This window comes from Nomascus leucogenys, chromosome 3 (assembly GCF_006542625.1).
Source record: "Nomascus leucogenys isolate Asia chromosome 3, Asia_NLE_v1, whole genome shotgun sequence".
NCBI classification, from domain to species: Eukaryota; Metazoa; Chordata; class Mammalia; order Primates; family Hylobatidae; genus Nomascus; species Nomascus leucogenys.
This window is the reverse complement of record NC_044383.1, coordinates 122,837,942-122,853,992: the sequence shown is the minus strand read 5'-3', so window position 1 is coordinate 122,853,992 and position 16,051 is coordinate 122,837,942. Positions and strand designations below refer to the sequence as shown.

The 16,051-nt window shown below is 37.4% G+C and overlaps 1 protein-coding gene across 2 annotated transcripts in view; it reads left to right on the top strand.

Annotated features, from left to right (window-relative positions):
- MAP3K5 (mitogen-activated protein kinase kinase kinase 5) overlaps positions 1 to 16,051 on the top strand; it is a 239,267-nt gene that overhangs the window by 128,154 nt on the left and 95,062 nt on the right. For both annotated transcript variants that reach the window (XM_030809751.1, XM_030809750.1), the window contains exons 9-10: positions 9,619 to 9,778; positions 12,613 to 12,766. In XM_030809751.1, the coding sequence (XP_030665611.1) occupies positions 9,619 to 9,778; positions 12,613 to 12,766 (314 nt within the window). The remainder of the gene's footprint in view (positions 1 to 9,618; positions 9,779 to 12,612; positions 12,767 to 16,051) is intronic.

Sequence of the window (16,051 nt, the reverse complement as noted above, 5' to 3'; positions counted from 1 at the left end):
GTTGCCCAGGCTGGTTTAGATTGTGCTTTCTTAGTGCTTTTTTCAAAAACCTCTGCTATTTTATTTATTTATTTATTTTTAAGGTTGGGTCTCACTCTGTCACCCAGGCTGGAGTGCACTGGCACAATCATGGCTCACTGCAACCTCAACCTCCTGAGCTCAGGAGATCCTTCCACCTGGGCCTCCCAAGGTGCTAGGTTTGCAGATGTGAGCCACCTTGCCCAGCCTGAAATAACTCTTTTGATTGGTTCAATGAAATCAGAGAAGGTACATTGCAATTTGTGCTGTTCAGAAATTATGATTATAATAAAATTTTGTGTCTAAGACTAAATTAAAAACTCTATACTAGCCACTAGCCAAAATCCCTGTATCAGTATTCTAAAAATCTTTTTATTGCTCCTCTGTTGCTTTTTTTCATTGTTTTTATTGATATACAATAGATATATATTTTTTCAGTATATGTGTTCTATTTTGATACAGTCATATATTTATTGTTCTGTTCTTAACTCAAGGTGAGGTTTTGTTGAAGCCTCTAAATTATTGCAGGAATTGACAGTGATTTGCATATGTAGGCAAAGCAGTGACAATGGTTTGAAAATGTACTTATTCTAAATCTCATTTTGAAGGTAAATACTTATTAAGATGGTCAGAACTCTGAGGTTTGAGGAAATGTGATTAATATGTAAAAGAAACATGTTAATTTTTTTCAGGAAGAACTCACTCGTAATACATGTTAAACAAACATTTAAAAACATATAAAGTTAGTTAAAAATTTTAGAAATTACATAACATATACAGACTTAAAATATGGCTTATCAGTGAATTTTTAGCTATCATGAGAACTGTTTTAGGCTTCTAAAATACTGTGATATGCATTCTAAATTGTATTGTCCTTCAATAATAAAAACATTATTAAAACTCACTAACTTAAGTTCTATTCAATTGTAAATTATGCTAATCAACATAGATTGATCTAAAGTTAATTTTTATATGGTAAGGGGATTAAAAGGATTTTCAAGGAAAGACAGGTTGGCTAAATAAATTAATAGTTTAATATAATCATGATGTAAATGAGGCAATATACTTGGCATATTTTAAAGATACACATAGTTTCATTCTTTCTTTAAATGCTCCAATCAGCTTTTCCAGTAATTTATATCTCCCATTCCTCCTGTTGGCCTCTGCAAACATAAATTATTCCGAATTACTGAGTTCTTATAATCATCAGACTTTTACTTATGAAATCCCTTCTTTAGATGCTTTTTGAAATTTTGATTTATAAAGGGTAAACAATTAAAAATTAAGATGAGCACTCAATCTGAAGTTCCCTAAATGTATTATTTTAAGATCTCAAATGTAAGAAATGATTCTTAACTGTCATACTGTGTTGCCCAAAGACTCTTAATTCTAGTTGTGTGTTTGTTTGCTGTTATGACTAATTGCTTCATGGATCTGTGTTTTACTTTTCCAGTTTTTGAAGAATCATTGATGCTTAGGCTATTTAGAGCTAGGATTTAAAAACACAGAGCCATATCCTACATCTTCTTCCTGTTTTCACCTTTGCAAGCCTTAAAAATAATATTCAAACTTTAGCTAAATACAAGATGATGCTTCCATCCTCTGGAATTTTCCAATTGTGAAACATTTTATGGGTGAGAGTTATACTTAGAGGTTTGAGTCTCCAACAGTGATGATATAGTGAAAGAACACTATGTTTGGAATTCAGACAACCACTATTTAAATATCATTTTCAGTGAACATTAAAAAATATTGAATATAAAACATATATTACTGTACACAAAAATCCATGAGTCAATAGAGATAATCAAGGAAAAGTAATCAGAACAAAATCTATCACCAACCACTGAAAAACTCCTTTGTCACCTATGGAAGTGACCAACTTTTCAGAAAATTAGAAGTTATAAGGAAAGAAGTAAGTACTTTTCCTTCCTCTTTCAGAGATACTGTAGTTCATCCCATTGATGAAATATAGCACTTCTTAGGCTGGGCGTGGTGGCTCATGCCTGTAATCCCAGCACTTTGGGAGGCCAAGGCGGGTGGATCACCTGAGGTCAGGAGTTCAAGACCAGCCTGATCAACATGGTGAATCCCTGTCTCTACTAAAATTACAAAATTAGCCCGGTGTGGTGGCATGCTTCTGTAATTCCAGCTACTTGGGAGACTGAGGCAAAAGAATCGCTTGAACCCGGGAGATGGAAGTTGCAGTGAGCCAAGATTGCGCCACTGCACTCCAGCCTGGGTGACAAGAGCAAAACTCCATCTCAAAAAAAAAAAAAAAAATACAGCTCTTCTTGAGGTATGCTACATAGTAAATGTATTATTCTTCCAGAGAATGTATTCTTCAAAAGTACACTATTATAGTTAATAAAGTAATAATAAAGCTGATAATGAGAGTGATGTTGAAATAATTGATTCTGGCAAGGGTCATCAATTAGAACTAAAAGTATTAAATTGAAATGCTTTTTTTTTAAAAAAAATTACATTTTACCCCTTTTACATGATACCAAAGCTAACTTATAGATAACTTGTTAGTCACAAAGGAACAAATGTACCTGTAGAATGGAGGAACCCAGCTGTCAGTGATCCATCCTTATATCACTAATAATAGGGTGGCCAGACATGTGCCCTTAGGACTTTATTATGATAACTATGAAGTGTACAGCAGCTCTCCTTTTTGATTTTTTAACTTTAATTTTTTGAGATAGTGTTTCACTCTGTCACCCAGGCTGGAGTGCAGTCGTGCGATCTTGGCTCACTGCAACCTCCACCTCCCAGGTTCAAGAGATTCTCATGCTGCAGCCTCCTAAGTAGCTGGGATTACAGGTGCATGCCACCATGCCCAACTAATTTTTGTATTTTTAGTAGAGACAGGGTTTTGCCATGTTGGCCAAGCTGGTCTTGAACTCCTGGCCTCAAGTGATCCGCCCACTTCGACCTCCCAAAGTGCTGGAATGACAGGTGTGACTGGCCGAGTGTACAGCAACTCTTGTGAAATATTCTCGCCAAAAATGTTTAACTTGAATCTTAAGATCTAAAGTTCGCTTAATAGGAATCACAAGCTCTAGAGAAATAAGTTAAATAATCCCAAGAAGTTACATCAGACAGATCAGAAAGTGAGAACACTATAGCAGCACTCCCCAACCTTTTTAGCAATAGGGACTGGTTTTGTGGAAGACAATTTTTCCATGGACCAGGGGTAGGGAGTGGTTCAGGGATGATTCAGGCACATTACATTTATTGTGCACTTTATTTCTATTATTGCATTGTAATATATAATGAAATAATTATACAACTCTCCATAGTGTAGAATCAGTGGGAGCCCTGAGCTTGTTTCCCTGCAACTAGATGGTCCCATCTGGGAGCGATGGGAGACAGTGACAGATCATCAGGCATTAGGTTCTCGTAAGGAGCGCACAACCTACATCCCTGTCATGCACAGTTCACGATAGTGTTCACGCTCCTATGAGAATCTAATGCTGTCGCTGATCTGACAGGAGGCGGAGCTCAGGCAGTAATAAGAGCAATGGGGAATGGCTGTAAATACAGATGAAGAAGCTTTTTGCTCACTTTCCTGCTACTCACCTCCTGGGATTGAGGACCCTGGGACTGAGGCCCTGGGATTGAGGACCCTGCACTATAGCACTCCTTGTCTTTTCGAAAAGTCAGGGTCATAAAAAAAAAATGTGTAGAGGGATTGAGGCCGGATGCAGTGGCTCATGCCTGTAATCCCAGCACTTTGGGAGGCCAAGGTGGGCCTCACTTGAGGTCAGGAGTTAGAGATCAGCCTGCCCAACATGATGAAACCTCATCTCTACTAAAAAAATACAAAGATTAGCCAGGTGTGGTGGTTCACACCTGTAATTCCAGCTACCTGGGAGACTGAGACAGGAGAATCGCTTGAACCTGGGAGGTGGAGGTTGCAGTGAGCAGAGATCACGCCACTGCACTCCAGCCTGGGCAATAGAGTGACATTCTTTCTCAAAAAAAAAAAGAAAAAAAAAAGTGAAAAATTTAGAGATGTAAAAACTAAATGCAATTAATGTTCCTTGATTAGATTCTGGTTTGGAAAAAAAAAACTGTAAGAGACATTTGGGAGTCAATCTGAATCAGGACTAGATGATAGATAATATCAGTGAATTGTTTTTGTTAGGTGCAATAATGGAATAGAATACGTAGGAAGATTTTTAGGTATATGCTGTAATATTTCAGAGTGGAATGTCATGATGTCTGCAATTTAATTTGAAATGGTTCAGCAAAAATATTCAGGGAGATGAAGCAATAGCAAAATGTTAACGATTGTTGAAAATATGGTCATTCCTTGTTGTTTTATTTTGATGTATGTTTGAGATTCTTCATGATGGAAAATTAAAAAGGATCTAATCTCCACCACTTATGAGGTATATGGCTTTAGACATGTTGCTAAACCTCTCTGGGTTTTCTTTTTCCTTACTACAAAAGGGAGATAATCTCTAACTCATTGTGGCGGTGTATGGATTGAGAGAGTTAATATTTTCAGTACACACAGTGCTAGGCATCTGAGTATTCAGTAAAGTCTGCCATTTTCCACTAAAACAGCCTTGAACATAATAACAGCTGCAAGGTGATAAGACTATGATAAAAACTAAACTATTAAAAAATCCTCAGTGTAAATCAACCAATTTCTTTTTTTTTTTTTTATTATACTTTAGGTTTTAGGGTACATGTGCACAATGTGCAGGTTTGTTACATATGTATCCATGTGCCATGTTGATTTCCTGCACCCATTAACTCGTCATTTAGCATTAGGTATATCTCCTAATGCTGTCCCTCCCCACTCCGCCAACCCCACAACAGTCCCCGGAGTGTGATGTTCCCCTTCCTGTGTCCATGAGTTCTCATTGTTCAATTCCCACCTATGAGTGAGAACATGCGGTGTTTGGTTTTTTGTCCTTGTGATAGTTTACTGAGAATGATGTTTTCCAGTTTCATCCATGTCCCTACAAAGGACATGAACTCATCATTTTTTATGGCTGCATAGTATTCCATGGTGTATATGTGCCACATTTTCTTAATCCAGTCTATCGTTGTTGGACATTTGGGTTGGTTCCAACTCTTTGCTATTGTGAATAGTGCCGCAATAAACATACGTGTGCATGTGTCTTTATAGCAGCATGATTTATAGTCCTTTGGGTATATACCCAGTAATGGGATGGCTGGGTCAAATGGTATTTCTAGTTCGAGATCCCTGAGGAATCGCCACACTGACTTCCACAATGGTTGAACTAGTTTACAGTCCCACCAACAGTGTAAAAGTGTCCCTATTTCTCCACATCCTCTCCAGCACCTGTTGTTTCCTGACTTTTTAATGATGGCCATTCTAACTGGTGTGAGATGGTATCTCACTGTGGTTTTGATTTGCATTTCTCTGATGGCCAGTGATGATGAGCATTTCTTCATGTGTTTTTTGGCTGCATAAATGTCTTCTTTTGAGAAGTGTCTGTTCATGTCCTTTGCCCACTTTTTGATGGGGTTGTTTTTTTCTTGTAAATTTGTTTGAGTTCATTGTAGATTCTGCATATTAGCCCTTTGTCAGATAAGTAGGTTGCAAAAATTTTCTCCCATTCTGTAGGTTGCCTGTTCACTCTGATGGTAGTTTCTTATGCTGTGCAGAAGCTCTTTAGTTTAATTAGATCCCATTTGTCAATTTTGGCTTTTGTTGCCATTGCTTTTGGTGTTTTAGACATGAAGTCCTTGCCCATGCCTATGTCCTGAATGGTATTGCCTAGGTTTTCTTGTAGGATTTTAATGGTTTTAGGTCTAACATTTAAGTCTTTAATCCATCTTGAATTAATTTTTGTATAAGGTGTAAGGAAGGGATCCAGTTTCAGCTTTCTACATATGGCTAGCCAGTTTTCCCAGCACCATTTATTAAATAGGGAATCCTTTCCCCATTTTTTGTTTTTGTCAGGTTTGTCAAAGATCAGATAGTTGTAGTTGTGCGGCATTATTTCTGAGGGCTCTGTTCTGTTCCATTGATCTATGTCTCTGTTGTGGTACCAGTACCATGCTGTTTTGGTTACTGTAGCCTTGTGACAGCATTGTCAGCATTTAAATTGCATAAATATGCAACTGAATCAAATAAATGGTGAACTGGTTGTTAACATAGCAATGACATACTGCTCATTGCTCACAAATTCAACCAAAATGTTTTTAAATAGAGAAAAATATTGATCTGGAAGGACTTGGTTTAAAAGGTACAATTGAACATCATGAATTGGGCTTTATCAATTTTTCCCTATGGATGATGAGCCTAAAAATATTGTAGTCTGGAACCAAGTATAACAGTAATCCTGAAATTCTATCCTATAGAAAAAATCCTAAATACAAAACAAATTTTATGCACTAAGATGTTTATTTCTATATTCTGTGTGGGTGTGAGAGAGGAAGAGAGAGAGAGAAAGGAAGAGAGAGAGGGAGAGAAAGAAAGGAAGAGAGAGAGAGAACGGACTTCTAAATATAAAAAATTAGAGCCATGTTCTTAACTCCATACTTAAAAGATTACTGTCTTCATGTAGAAACAAGTTTGTGCAAAGAGCATAAACGCTCATTCACAAAAGAAATACAAACATGAAAAGAGAGCCAATCTCAGTGGTTAAAAAAAACAATGTTCCTTTTTTTCCTCTGTCATATTGGTAAAGATGAATGCACGTGATAGTCCCCCTCACTGGGAAGGGTGTGGGTAAGAGCTTATTGTCAGATGCCTCCAGTGAAAGTATAAATTGGTACAGCATTTTCTAAGGGCAATTTGGCAAAAATGCATCAACACTAAAAATGGGCATGTCTTCTGTCCCTAACAAATCCACGTTTAGAACTTTATTATAAAGAAATAATTGAGCAAATACACAAAGCTGTGTGTACAAGAATGTTTAGAGTAATAAAAATGGCCACCCATCTGCATTTGGGTGAATAAATTGTGATACATCCATATGCTAAAATACTAATTGACATCAAAAATACACATTTTATCCAAATGCTTGTTGGGTGTCACGATCATGTGATAAATGTATGGCAAGGCCAAAACCAAATATCACCACCACAAAATGAACTTCTGAGGTTCAAGAGTGCATCTGAAATTTTATTTTAAAACTATTACTGGTTCAGGTATGGTGGTTCATGCCTGTAATCCCAGAACTTTGGGAGGCCAAGGCGAGAGGATTGCTTGAGCCCAGGAGTTGGAGATGAGCCTGGCCCACAGAGTGAGACCCTGTCTCTACAAAAAAATAAAAAGTAAAAACTACAAAGAAATTTAATTAGCCAGTTGTGGTAGCATCTGTTATCTCAGCTGGCAGGTCTAAGCAGGAGGATCACTTGAGCCCAGGAGTTCGGCTGGGCAACATGGCGAAAACTTGTTTTTCCAGGAAAAAAAACCCAAAATTAGCTAGGCATGGTGGCTCATGCCTGTACTCCCAGCTACCTGGGAGGCTGAGGTGGAAGGATCACTTGAGCCCAGAAATTCAAGGCTGCAGTAAGCAGTGATCGTGCCACTGCACTCCAGCCTGGGTGACAGAGTGAGACCTTGTCTCAAAAACAACAACAAAAAAATTATGTCCAGATAGAAGACCGTGGGTGTTGTCCTATGCATGTATAATTTTTTTTTTCATCTCGTGAAATAGCAGTGGCAAAGCTGTTCCCTCTTTACCCTCACAAAATGTGAAGAATTCCCAAATGGACATTTTCCTGAAATACTTGTGGTTTGAGTGGAATTATATGATAAAAAGTAACATGAAAAATTTTAAAGGTTATTTTATTTCATTCACAGATAATTTTCAAAAAGGTAAAATCATGACTCTCATCAAATATAAAATGGACACATATAAAATCATGACCCTCAGCAAATATGAAATAGACACATATAAAATATTTTATTTAACTCAACTAATATGGAAACTAGTAAGATGGAATGTACAGTTCAAAAAACATTTCTATTCATAGACAACAAAGAAATGTTAAGATAAGATATCTGAGTTTGATTACGGAAAAAAAAAAGCTGTTTTATGTCCATAGGCCATAAATCTTAGGGATTTATTCATTCCACTCTACAGAAATTTGCATCTCTACTGGACAAAAGTCTGCAAGTTAACAAGTAAACTTCTGTATGTCTGGAGCCTTTAATAAGTGGTACATAATGAGATGAACTAGCGTCACTTTCCTGAGACAGTCCTTGAGTGGCCTTATCCTCTCGTATGATATTGAAATGATATGTCCTACCTTTTTGCCTTATTCCTAAATCTCAGATAATTTTCCCAACAATTTAATGTGGTGGATGTTAGTGGCACCAAAAAATGCTACAAGGATATATTCTTTTTAAGCAAACAAATACTAATAAAATGCAAAAATAATACAAGACACAGTAGAATTGAAAATATCTAATGAAACCTTAAGAACATAGAAGTGCCAAAACAGTGTTGAAAAAGAACAAAGTTGGAGTATCTACATTACCAGATTTCAGGACTTTTAAGACAGTGACATAACAAGACAGTATTATCTGTCAGTCTAGTTCCTTTTTTTTCTGTTTTTTCTTTTTTTTCGATTTTTAAATTTTTTTCATGAGACAGAATCTTGCTATGTTGCCCAGGCCGGTCTAGTACTTCTGAGCTCAAGCAGTCCTCCCACCTTGGCCCTCCAAAGTGCTGGGGTTACAGGTGTGAGCCACCACGTCAGGCATATTTCCTTATTTCTTTAATGTTTTAAGTGTATAACTTTTTGTGTCTAAAATTATTATTATAGCATTTTACTCTTGCAAAATATATATACTGTATACATTTATACTTCAACTGATAGAATTTCAGCGTAAAAAAGGTGAGATTTTCCTTTTAAGTTATTTAAGAATCTATGTTATAAAAAGACAAAGAAGAAGGTTACATAACAATGTTTGTATTGTGACCTTTTAATTTATGCATATACTGTCATATATAAAAATTCTAGATTTATGTACATTAAAGTGACCATAGCAGTTATCCTTGGGTTTTTAAATTAAAGATTAATTTTCACTTTCTTCTGTGTGCCTTTCTGGTTAGTCTGACTTACTATTTTTTTTTACCAAAGTTTTTATTGTGATAAAATGTACATAACAAAAATTTCCATTTGAAGTGTTGCTTCAGTGGCATTAAGAACATTCACACTGTTACGCAGCCAACACCACTATTCACCTCCCGAACTTTTTTATCTTTTCAAATTAAAGCTCTGTACACATTAAACTATCGCTTCTCATTCCCTTCTTCCCCCAGTCCCTAGTAACCTCTATCCTGCTTTCCACGTTTAGGAATTTGACTGTTATCGGTACCTCTTGTAAGTGGAATCACTCAACCTTTGTCTTTTTGGGTCTGGCTTATTTAATTTAGCATGTTTTCCAAGTTCATCTATGGTATGTATCAGTGTTCCATTCCTTTTTATGACTTATTTTTACAGTGAACTGAAACCACCTTAATAATCAGAAACTTAACAAAGCTGTTTTAATCTGAAAAGAGGAATGAAAGCTTAATTTTACTTTTTAGTGAAAACCTGGTTCTACCTGTCTGGGGTGCATTTTTAACATTCTACTTCCTGTTTGTATTCCAGGGGTGAAGCTAAGTAGTCTTCTTGGTAAAAAGGGAAACTTGGAAAAACTCCAGAGCTACTGGGAAGTTGGATTTTTTCTGGGAGCCAGTGTCCTAGCCAATGACCATATGAGAGTCATTCAAGCATCTGAAAAGCTTTTTAAACTGAAGACACCAGCATGGTAATAATTAGCTATTATATGTTGATACAATTATTTTTAATAAACAGCTCCATATTGTTCCCATATTATATTTATTGAACTGACAATTAGATGATTTTATTTGCTTATAAAATAAAATGCAGAATATAGAGGAAAATTGTGATATTCATAAAATGTGTTACACATAAATTCTGATGACTTTGGACATAGCTGATGTCAGCAGTTTCCTGACTTAGCCTGTCCTGCACATTGACCAACCCACTGGCCCAGGTTGGCCAGTGTCACCCATGTCAATCATGCAGAGGCCACGCATTTTGCACCTGCAAATATAACTTATGTTTGGGGCGTGAGACCACATTTCTATTGCAGCTGTTAGACCTCTACTCCAAACATACACCCTTTGTTTCCTCTGTAATCTAATCTCAGTTTTGGAATTCTCATTCTTGATTTTCTTTTCTTCTTAGGATTTGACTGACACATTTGAGTGTTTCCTATATATGTGTGTTTTTCTAATTTCATATTGTTCTTGGAGTGCACCCAAATCTCATCATTATTTATGTGGTAATTGGAAAGGTGGAAACAAAATTCCATCTGCATTAAGGACCATATTGAAAAACAACGTTGGCCGGGTGCGCGGTGTCTCACCCCTGTAATCCCAGCACTTGGAAGGCTGAGGTGGACAGATCACTTGAGGTCAGGAGTTTGAGACCAGCCTGGACAACTGGGTGAAACCCCATCTCTACTAAAAATACAAAAATTAGCTGGGCATGATCACGGGTGCCTGTAATCCCAGCTTCTTGGGAGGCTGAGGCAGGAGAATCACTTGAACCCAGGAGGCAGAGGTTGCAGTGAGCCAAGATCATGCCACTGCATTTCAACCTGGGCGACAGGACAAGACTCTGTCCAAAAAAAAAAAAGAAAGAAAAAAGAAAGAGAAAGAAGGAAAGAGAAAGAAAGAGAAAGAAAGAAAGACAGAAAGAAAGAAAGAAAGAAAAAAGAAAAGAAAAAGAAAAAAGAAAAAGAATTTTTATTAGCATCACATGTAGCGATTAACCATTATCTATAAAGACTTTAAAAGGCTAACCATGATATAGTGAAAGCCTCTTTCCAGAGCTGCTCAGAGCCCAGGCCACCGACTCAGCTGTTTTCATCACAGAAACCATGTGAGGAAGAGACCACCATGTTAGGCCCTCATGGCTTTTTAAAGAATTTTCCTCATGTTCAGGTCTCCTTTAGCCAATCCTCCCCAGGGATCTTTCTAAAGATCACAGTGATCTTTCAAAAATGCACACCTGACACTTCCCCTGCACTGAAATCCTTAAATCAATATAGTTGAATTGTTCCTCACAGCCTAAGGGATAAAGTCCATTATTTTGTCGTAGCAAACAAGATTTGCCTTTAGCCATTTCAGCCTCAGCTCTTGTCACACCCCTGGGTTTACACTGCTGTCTCTTCATACCACACTGCCGGTTTCATGCATGAGTGTCTGAGCACGTGCTGAGCATGCTTCTCACAATGCACACATTCTCCGGGGAACACTCATCCATCACACCTGCTCATAAAGCCGACCTTGACCTAGAGCCCTTCCTCACACCCAAGTCCCTTCTTTAGTGTTTCTGTCATTCTTTAGTTATGCCTCTCTTGATACTGACGGTATAGCTTTTTAAGTTGTCTCTCTCTTTAATCATATCTCCATGGATATTTATTCTTGGTGTTATAACACCTTTTGATATTTACCCCCACAGCACTGTGTGTAGCAGTAGGCATTCAGCAAATGATATGAAATAAAGGAACCAATAGATGCACACATGATATTGAGTCACATTTGCTATTTCTTTACAGTGACCATTCTGATGGCAGTATTTTAGGCATCCTGGTTCTGTTAATAAGAAAACAGGCACTATTCTATGCCATGGTACTCGCAGCCGTAAAACAGTGCCTTAAGGTTCCACTAACTTAATTTTTATGGAATGTTAACTTCCATGCTTATAGTCCGTAAAGTGCCTGCATAGCTATTATCACCTATAATTATCTCACTCCTCATTTTTCCTAACTTTTTCTTTTGAGGCACCATCTGTCTTATTAGGTTTGAGGGTATTTGTATAATATGTAAGCTGAGTTGCTTCAGAGCTAAATAATGATCTCTTATGAAGTGCCTATTTAGGAAAGCTTCCTCAAAGAAGCATAATTAAAAACAAATGCATTAACTGCTTCCTTGAATAGAATATAGGCATTTTAAAGTTCATGTTTTAACTAGATGTGTGGTCCTAGTCCAAGTTACCAATCCCTCTAAGCCTGTTTCCTCATCTATAAAATAGGGATAAAATAACCAACGTTATTGAGTTTTTGTGAGATTGAAATGAGATAATGTGTGAAAGCACGGCTGGGCGTGGTGGCTCACACTTATAATCCCAGCACGTTGGGAGGCCGAGGCAGGCGGATCACTTGAGGTCAGGGGTTCGAGACCAGCCTGGCCAACATGGTGAAACTCCATCTCTACTAAAAATGCAAAACGTAGCCAGGCGTGGTGGTGCATGCTTGTGATCCCAGCTACTCAGGAGGCTGAGGCAGGAGAATGGCGTGAACCCGGGAGGCGGAGCTTGCAGTGAGCCAAGAATGCGCCACTGCACTCCAGCCTGCGCAACAGAGCGAGACTCCGTCTCAACATAAAAAAAAAAAAAAAAAAAAGTGTGAAAGCACATGATGTGTAACAAATAACGAATAACGTTTGGTGAATCTGAATGCATAACTATTAATGTCATATATAAATTACATTTACAGAATTAGACTGGGATACATGGGAACAGGTGGTTCTAAATTTGTCTGTTACATGTTTTGTATCTTTTCCTTCTCAGGTACCTCAAGTCTATTGTAGAGACAATTTTGATATATAAGCATTTTGTGAAACTGACCACAGAACAGCCTGTGGCCAAGCAAGAACTTGTGGACTTTTGGATGGATTTCCTGGTCGAGGCCACAAAGACAGACGTTACTGTGGTTAGGTTTCCAGTGAGTACTCTTCCTTTAAATCTAAGTACGTTTCTTTATTTAAAGAACATCTTGTACTGTGATTGTATCAGTGCTTGGGGGCTGATTTTTATGCCCTGAAACTGCAGTCATCTGGTTAATACCTTTATTTCCTGCACGTGGGTTTGCGTTAGCTTACTTTTAAAAATAACTTCTCAAAATCAGAGAAATGAGATCTATTTTTATGTTTTTGCCATGGAATTTGGGTGGTTCCTTTTCATAAGTGGTGAAGTGCACTTCCGAAGCAATGCAAAGATTGTCTCTTGGCTTAGCTTCAGGCCAGCCCAATGTATGCTTTTCCTTAATACTGCAGTTGTATTGACATGGTCTTCAGTATTATCTCCTGTATTGTGGTGAAAAGTATCAGGCTTACCTGCATTGTTATCCCATCCCCACTACCCATTACCCAGGTGGGTCAGAGTTAGATGTAATATCCCCAATCACTATTTACAACATTTTAGACCGTGGGAAATAATGACTTGCAGTTTCTGGTCTGCAACTCATTTTGGCTGGTCTCTAGTGGACTTCAGATATATAGATTTAAATGTATAACACACACAGACACACACACACACACACACACTTTAAAAAAATCTATTGCTCTTCTCAGATGGTGCCATGCCCCTCCTGATAGTTCTTAATATTGTCCAGCATCCAATGCAAGAATTACTGGCAACTCCCTGTATGTACAAATTTCTTTCCACATCAAAGTGATGCCATAAATCTCTCTGAGCTCTCTAATCTCTATCTTCCATACTCAGAGGTGGTGACAGTTCTCAATTCTTTTTGTGAAATCATGTTTTCTAGTTCTTGTTGATAGGATCATCTACTTCACTTAATTAAATCCATTGCTGACATGAGCATGCTTTACTCTTGCTTCCAGATGGAGCCTTGAGCTCAGCAGGGTCCTTAAGCGAAAGCCTTTCTAACTGAAACACTTCACTTTATTTTCTAGCCTAGATAATGTGTAGCCTAGGAAAATACTTACCTTAGAATGAGCTGGCAGCTTGCCTGTAGCTGGTGCTGTCAGTAGCAGTAAATGTAGTGAAAGAAGAGAACATAGAATTCAGGTATTTAATTGACTGTTGACTTGATCGACTAGAAAACTGGCTATGAAAGGAAACCATTCAAATTAGTCACTTTGAGCCCATTTAGATTAGTATCGTATGAATTTGTCTGTCATAATATAAGTGAACATAAAAAATATTTGTCTGACAGAATTTGTCATAATATAAATATAAATAAGTGAATATAAAAAATAAACCAGAAAATATTAAGTGAGAAGTTAGGAGAATATAGGTATAAACACCAGTTCAGAGAGGCATCCTTAAGCAAGAAAGGGACTTTTAAGTCCTAAAGGAAAATATTCACCAATTTGATTTCACTAAAAAATGGATATTTTTGTTTGATTAAAAAAAAACACCGTGAACATGCCAAATAGGAACTGCTAGGCAGGGAGAAAATGTTTTATAAAACTGTGCAAAATGGTCAATTTGCCAAATATGCAAAAAAATCCTATAAAGTGATAAGCAAAATAAGAAGAGACTGGGCGTGGTGACTTATGCCTGTAATCCCAGCACTTTGGGAGACCAAGGTGGGTGGATCACCTGAGGTTGGGAGTTTGAGACTAGCCTGACCAATATGGAGAAACCCTGCCTCTACTAAAAATACAAAATTAGCCAGGTGTGGTGGCGCATACCTGTAATCCCAGCTACTTGGGAGGCTGAGGCAGGAGAATCGCTTGAACCTGCGAGGCAGAGGTTGCAGTGAGTCGAGACCATGCCATTGCACTCCAGCCTGGGCAACAAGAGCAAAACTCCATCTCAAAATAAATAAATGGATAAAATAAAATAAAAATAAAAAGAATAAAAAATTTATATGAAGAGATAATTAACTTCTGGTTAGTCAAGAAAATGCAAATCAAATGAGACACTATTTTTTTGCCCATCGGACTCAAAGAATTAAAACATTTTACAACGGTTGACACCATTATGGAGACAAGAGCGTTTTTAGAGCCTGCTGGTGGGCATGGGAATTGCTGAATATTCTGGGATTCTGTCTGGGAAGGGGATGATAGGATTGTGTAAGGGATCCTGAAGACCTCAACTTTATTTGCAACATTTCATTTCTTTAGAAAACATTTCGAAGCAAATATGACAGCATGTTAACACTTAGTTATCTGCAAGTGGTAGGCACATAGGTGTTATCTTGCCAACATATTTATGGCATATTTGATTTTTCTCAGTAATCCATTTCCTTCTTGAAACTTTGTGGCTTATTTGGGGTCTGTCTTTTTGTGACAAGACTCTAAAGTACAGTGTTTTCCCCCTCATCTCTAAATACTACTTCTACATCAGAATTCATAACTCGGGTACTCAAAACTTCTTTTCTGTAGTTTGTTGTTACACAGAGGACAAAATTGTACAATTTTGTAGTTCTTCTTGAGTTTTCCTACAACGACTTCACCTGTGTGAGTTCCAGAAAATGCCAGTCTACCAAGAAGCTCCAAATTTAATGGAAATTGCTTTAGGATTAACCGCTTGATTGTTTTCTTATATTTACATGTATGATGAAGCACAGCAGAAACTGTAAAGATATTGCTTTAAAAAATAATGAAAGCCATATAGATGATTTTTAAATCTCAATATCCATGATAGCATAGCAGAAAAACAGGACCAATATTTGGGTAATAAGTTGTAACCACTTCTGGAATTTGCCACCCGTGCTCTCCCTCATAGAGAAAGGCAGCCTGTTAGTACCTGTGGGGCGATCTTGGTCACTGCGACTTGTTATGTCCTTAGCATAGCATCTTCCGTGACTCACACTACAAAGGTTGCAGTAGGTATTGATTAGGATGATAACATTATCCTTCTTTTGAAATGTATCTAAATAAAATCCAGGATGGCCTATTTTAGAAAATATTATTTGATTGTTTTTATTTATCTCAATACTGTATTCATTCTCATTTCTCCAAGAATTAACTGTGACTCTAGGCAAAAGAAAATTGAAGGTTTATTTGGGAAATGATTTGAATTGTACCATCATTTATCACTTCAATTTATTCTTTTTTCTTACCTCTCCGCTTGGTATATTTCCTTTCCTTCTTACAGTGAAAAGTTTGGAGACCATCAACTCATTATCTAATGTCAGGAGAGAGGAAGGAGAGAAGTATGGTACTTCAAAGACTCTGTAGAAATTTAAACATCTGGTTAATATCTGTTCTTTATAGGCCTTGCAGTCTTCCTTTTTGATTCAGATACATGAAAT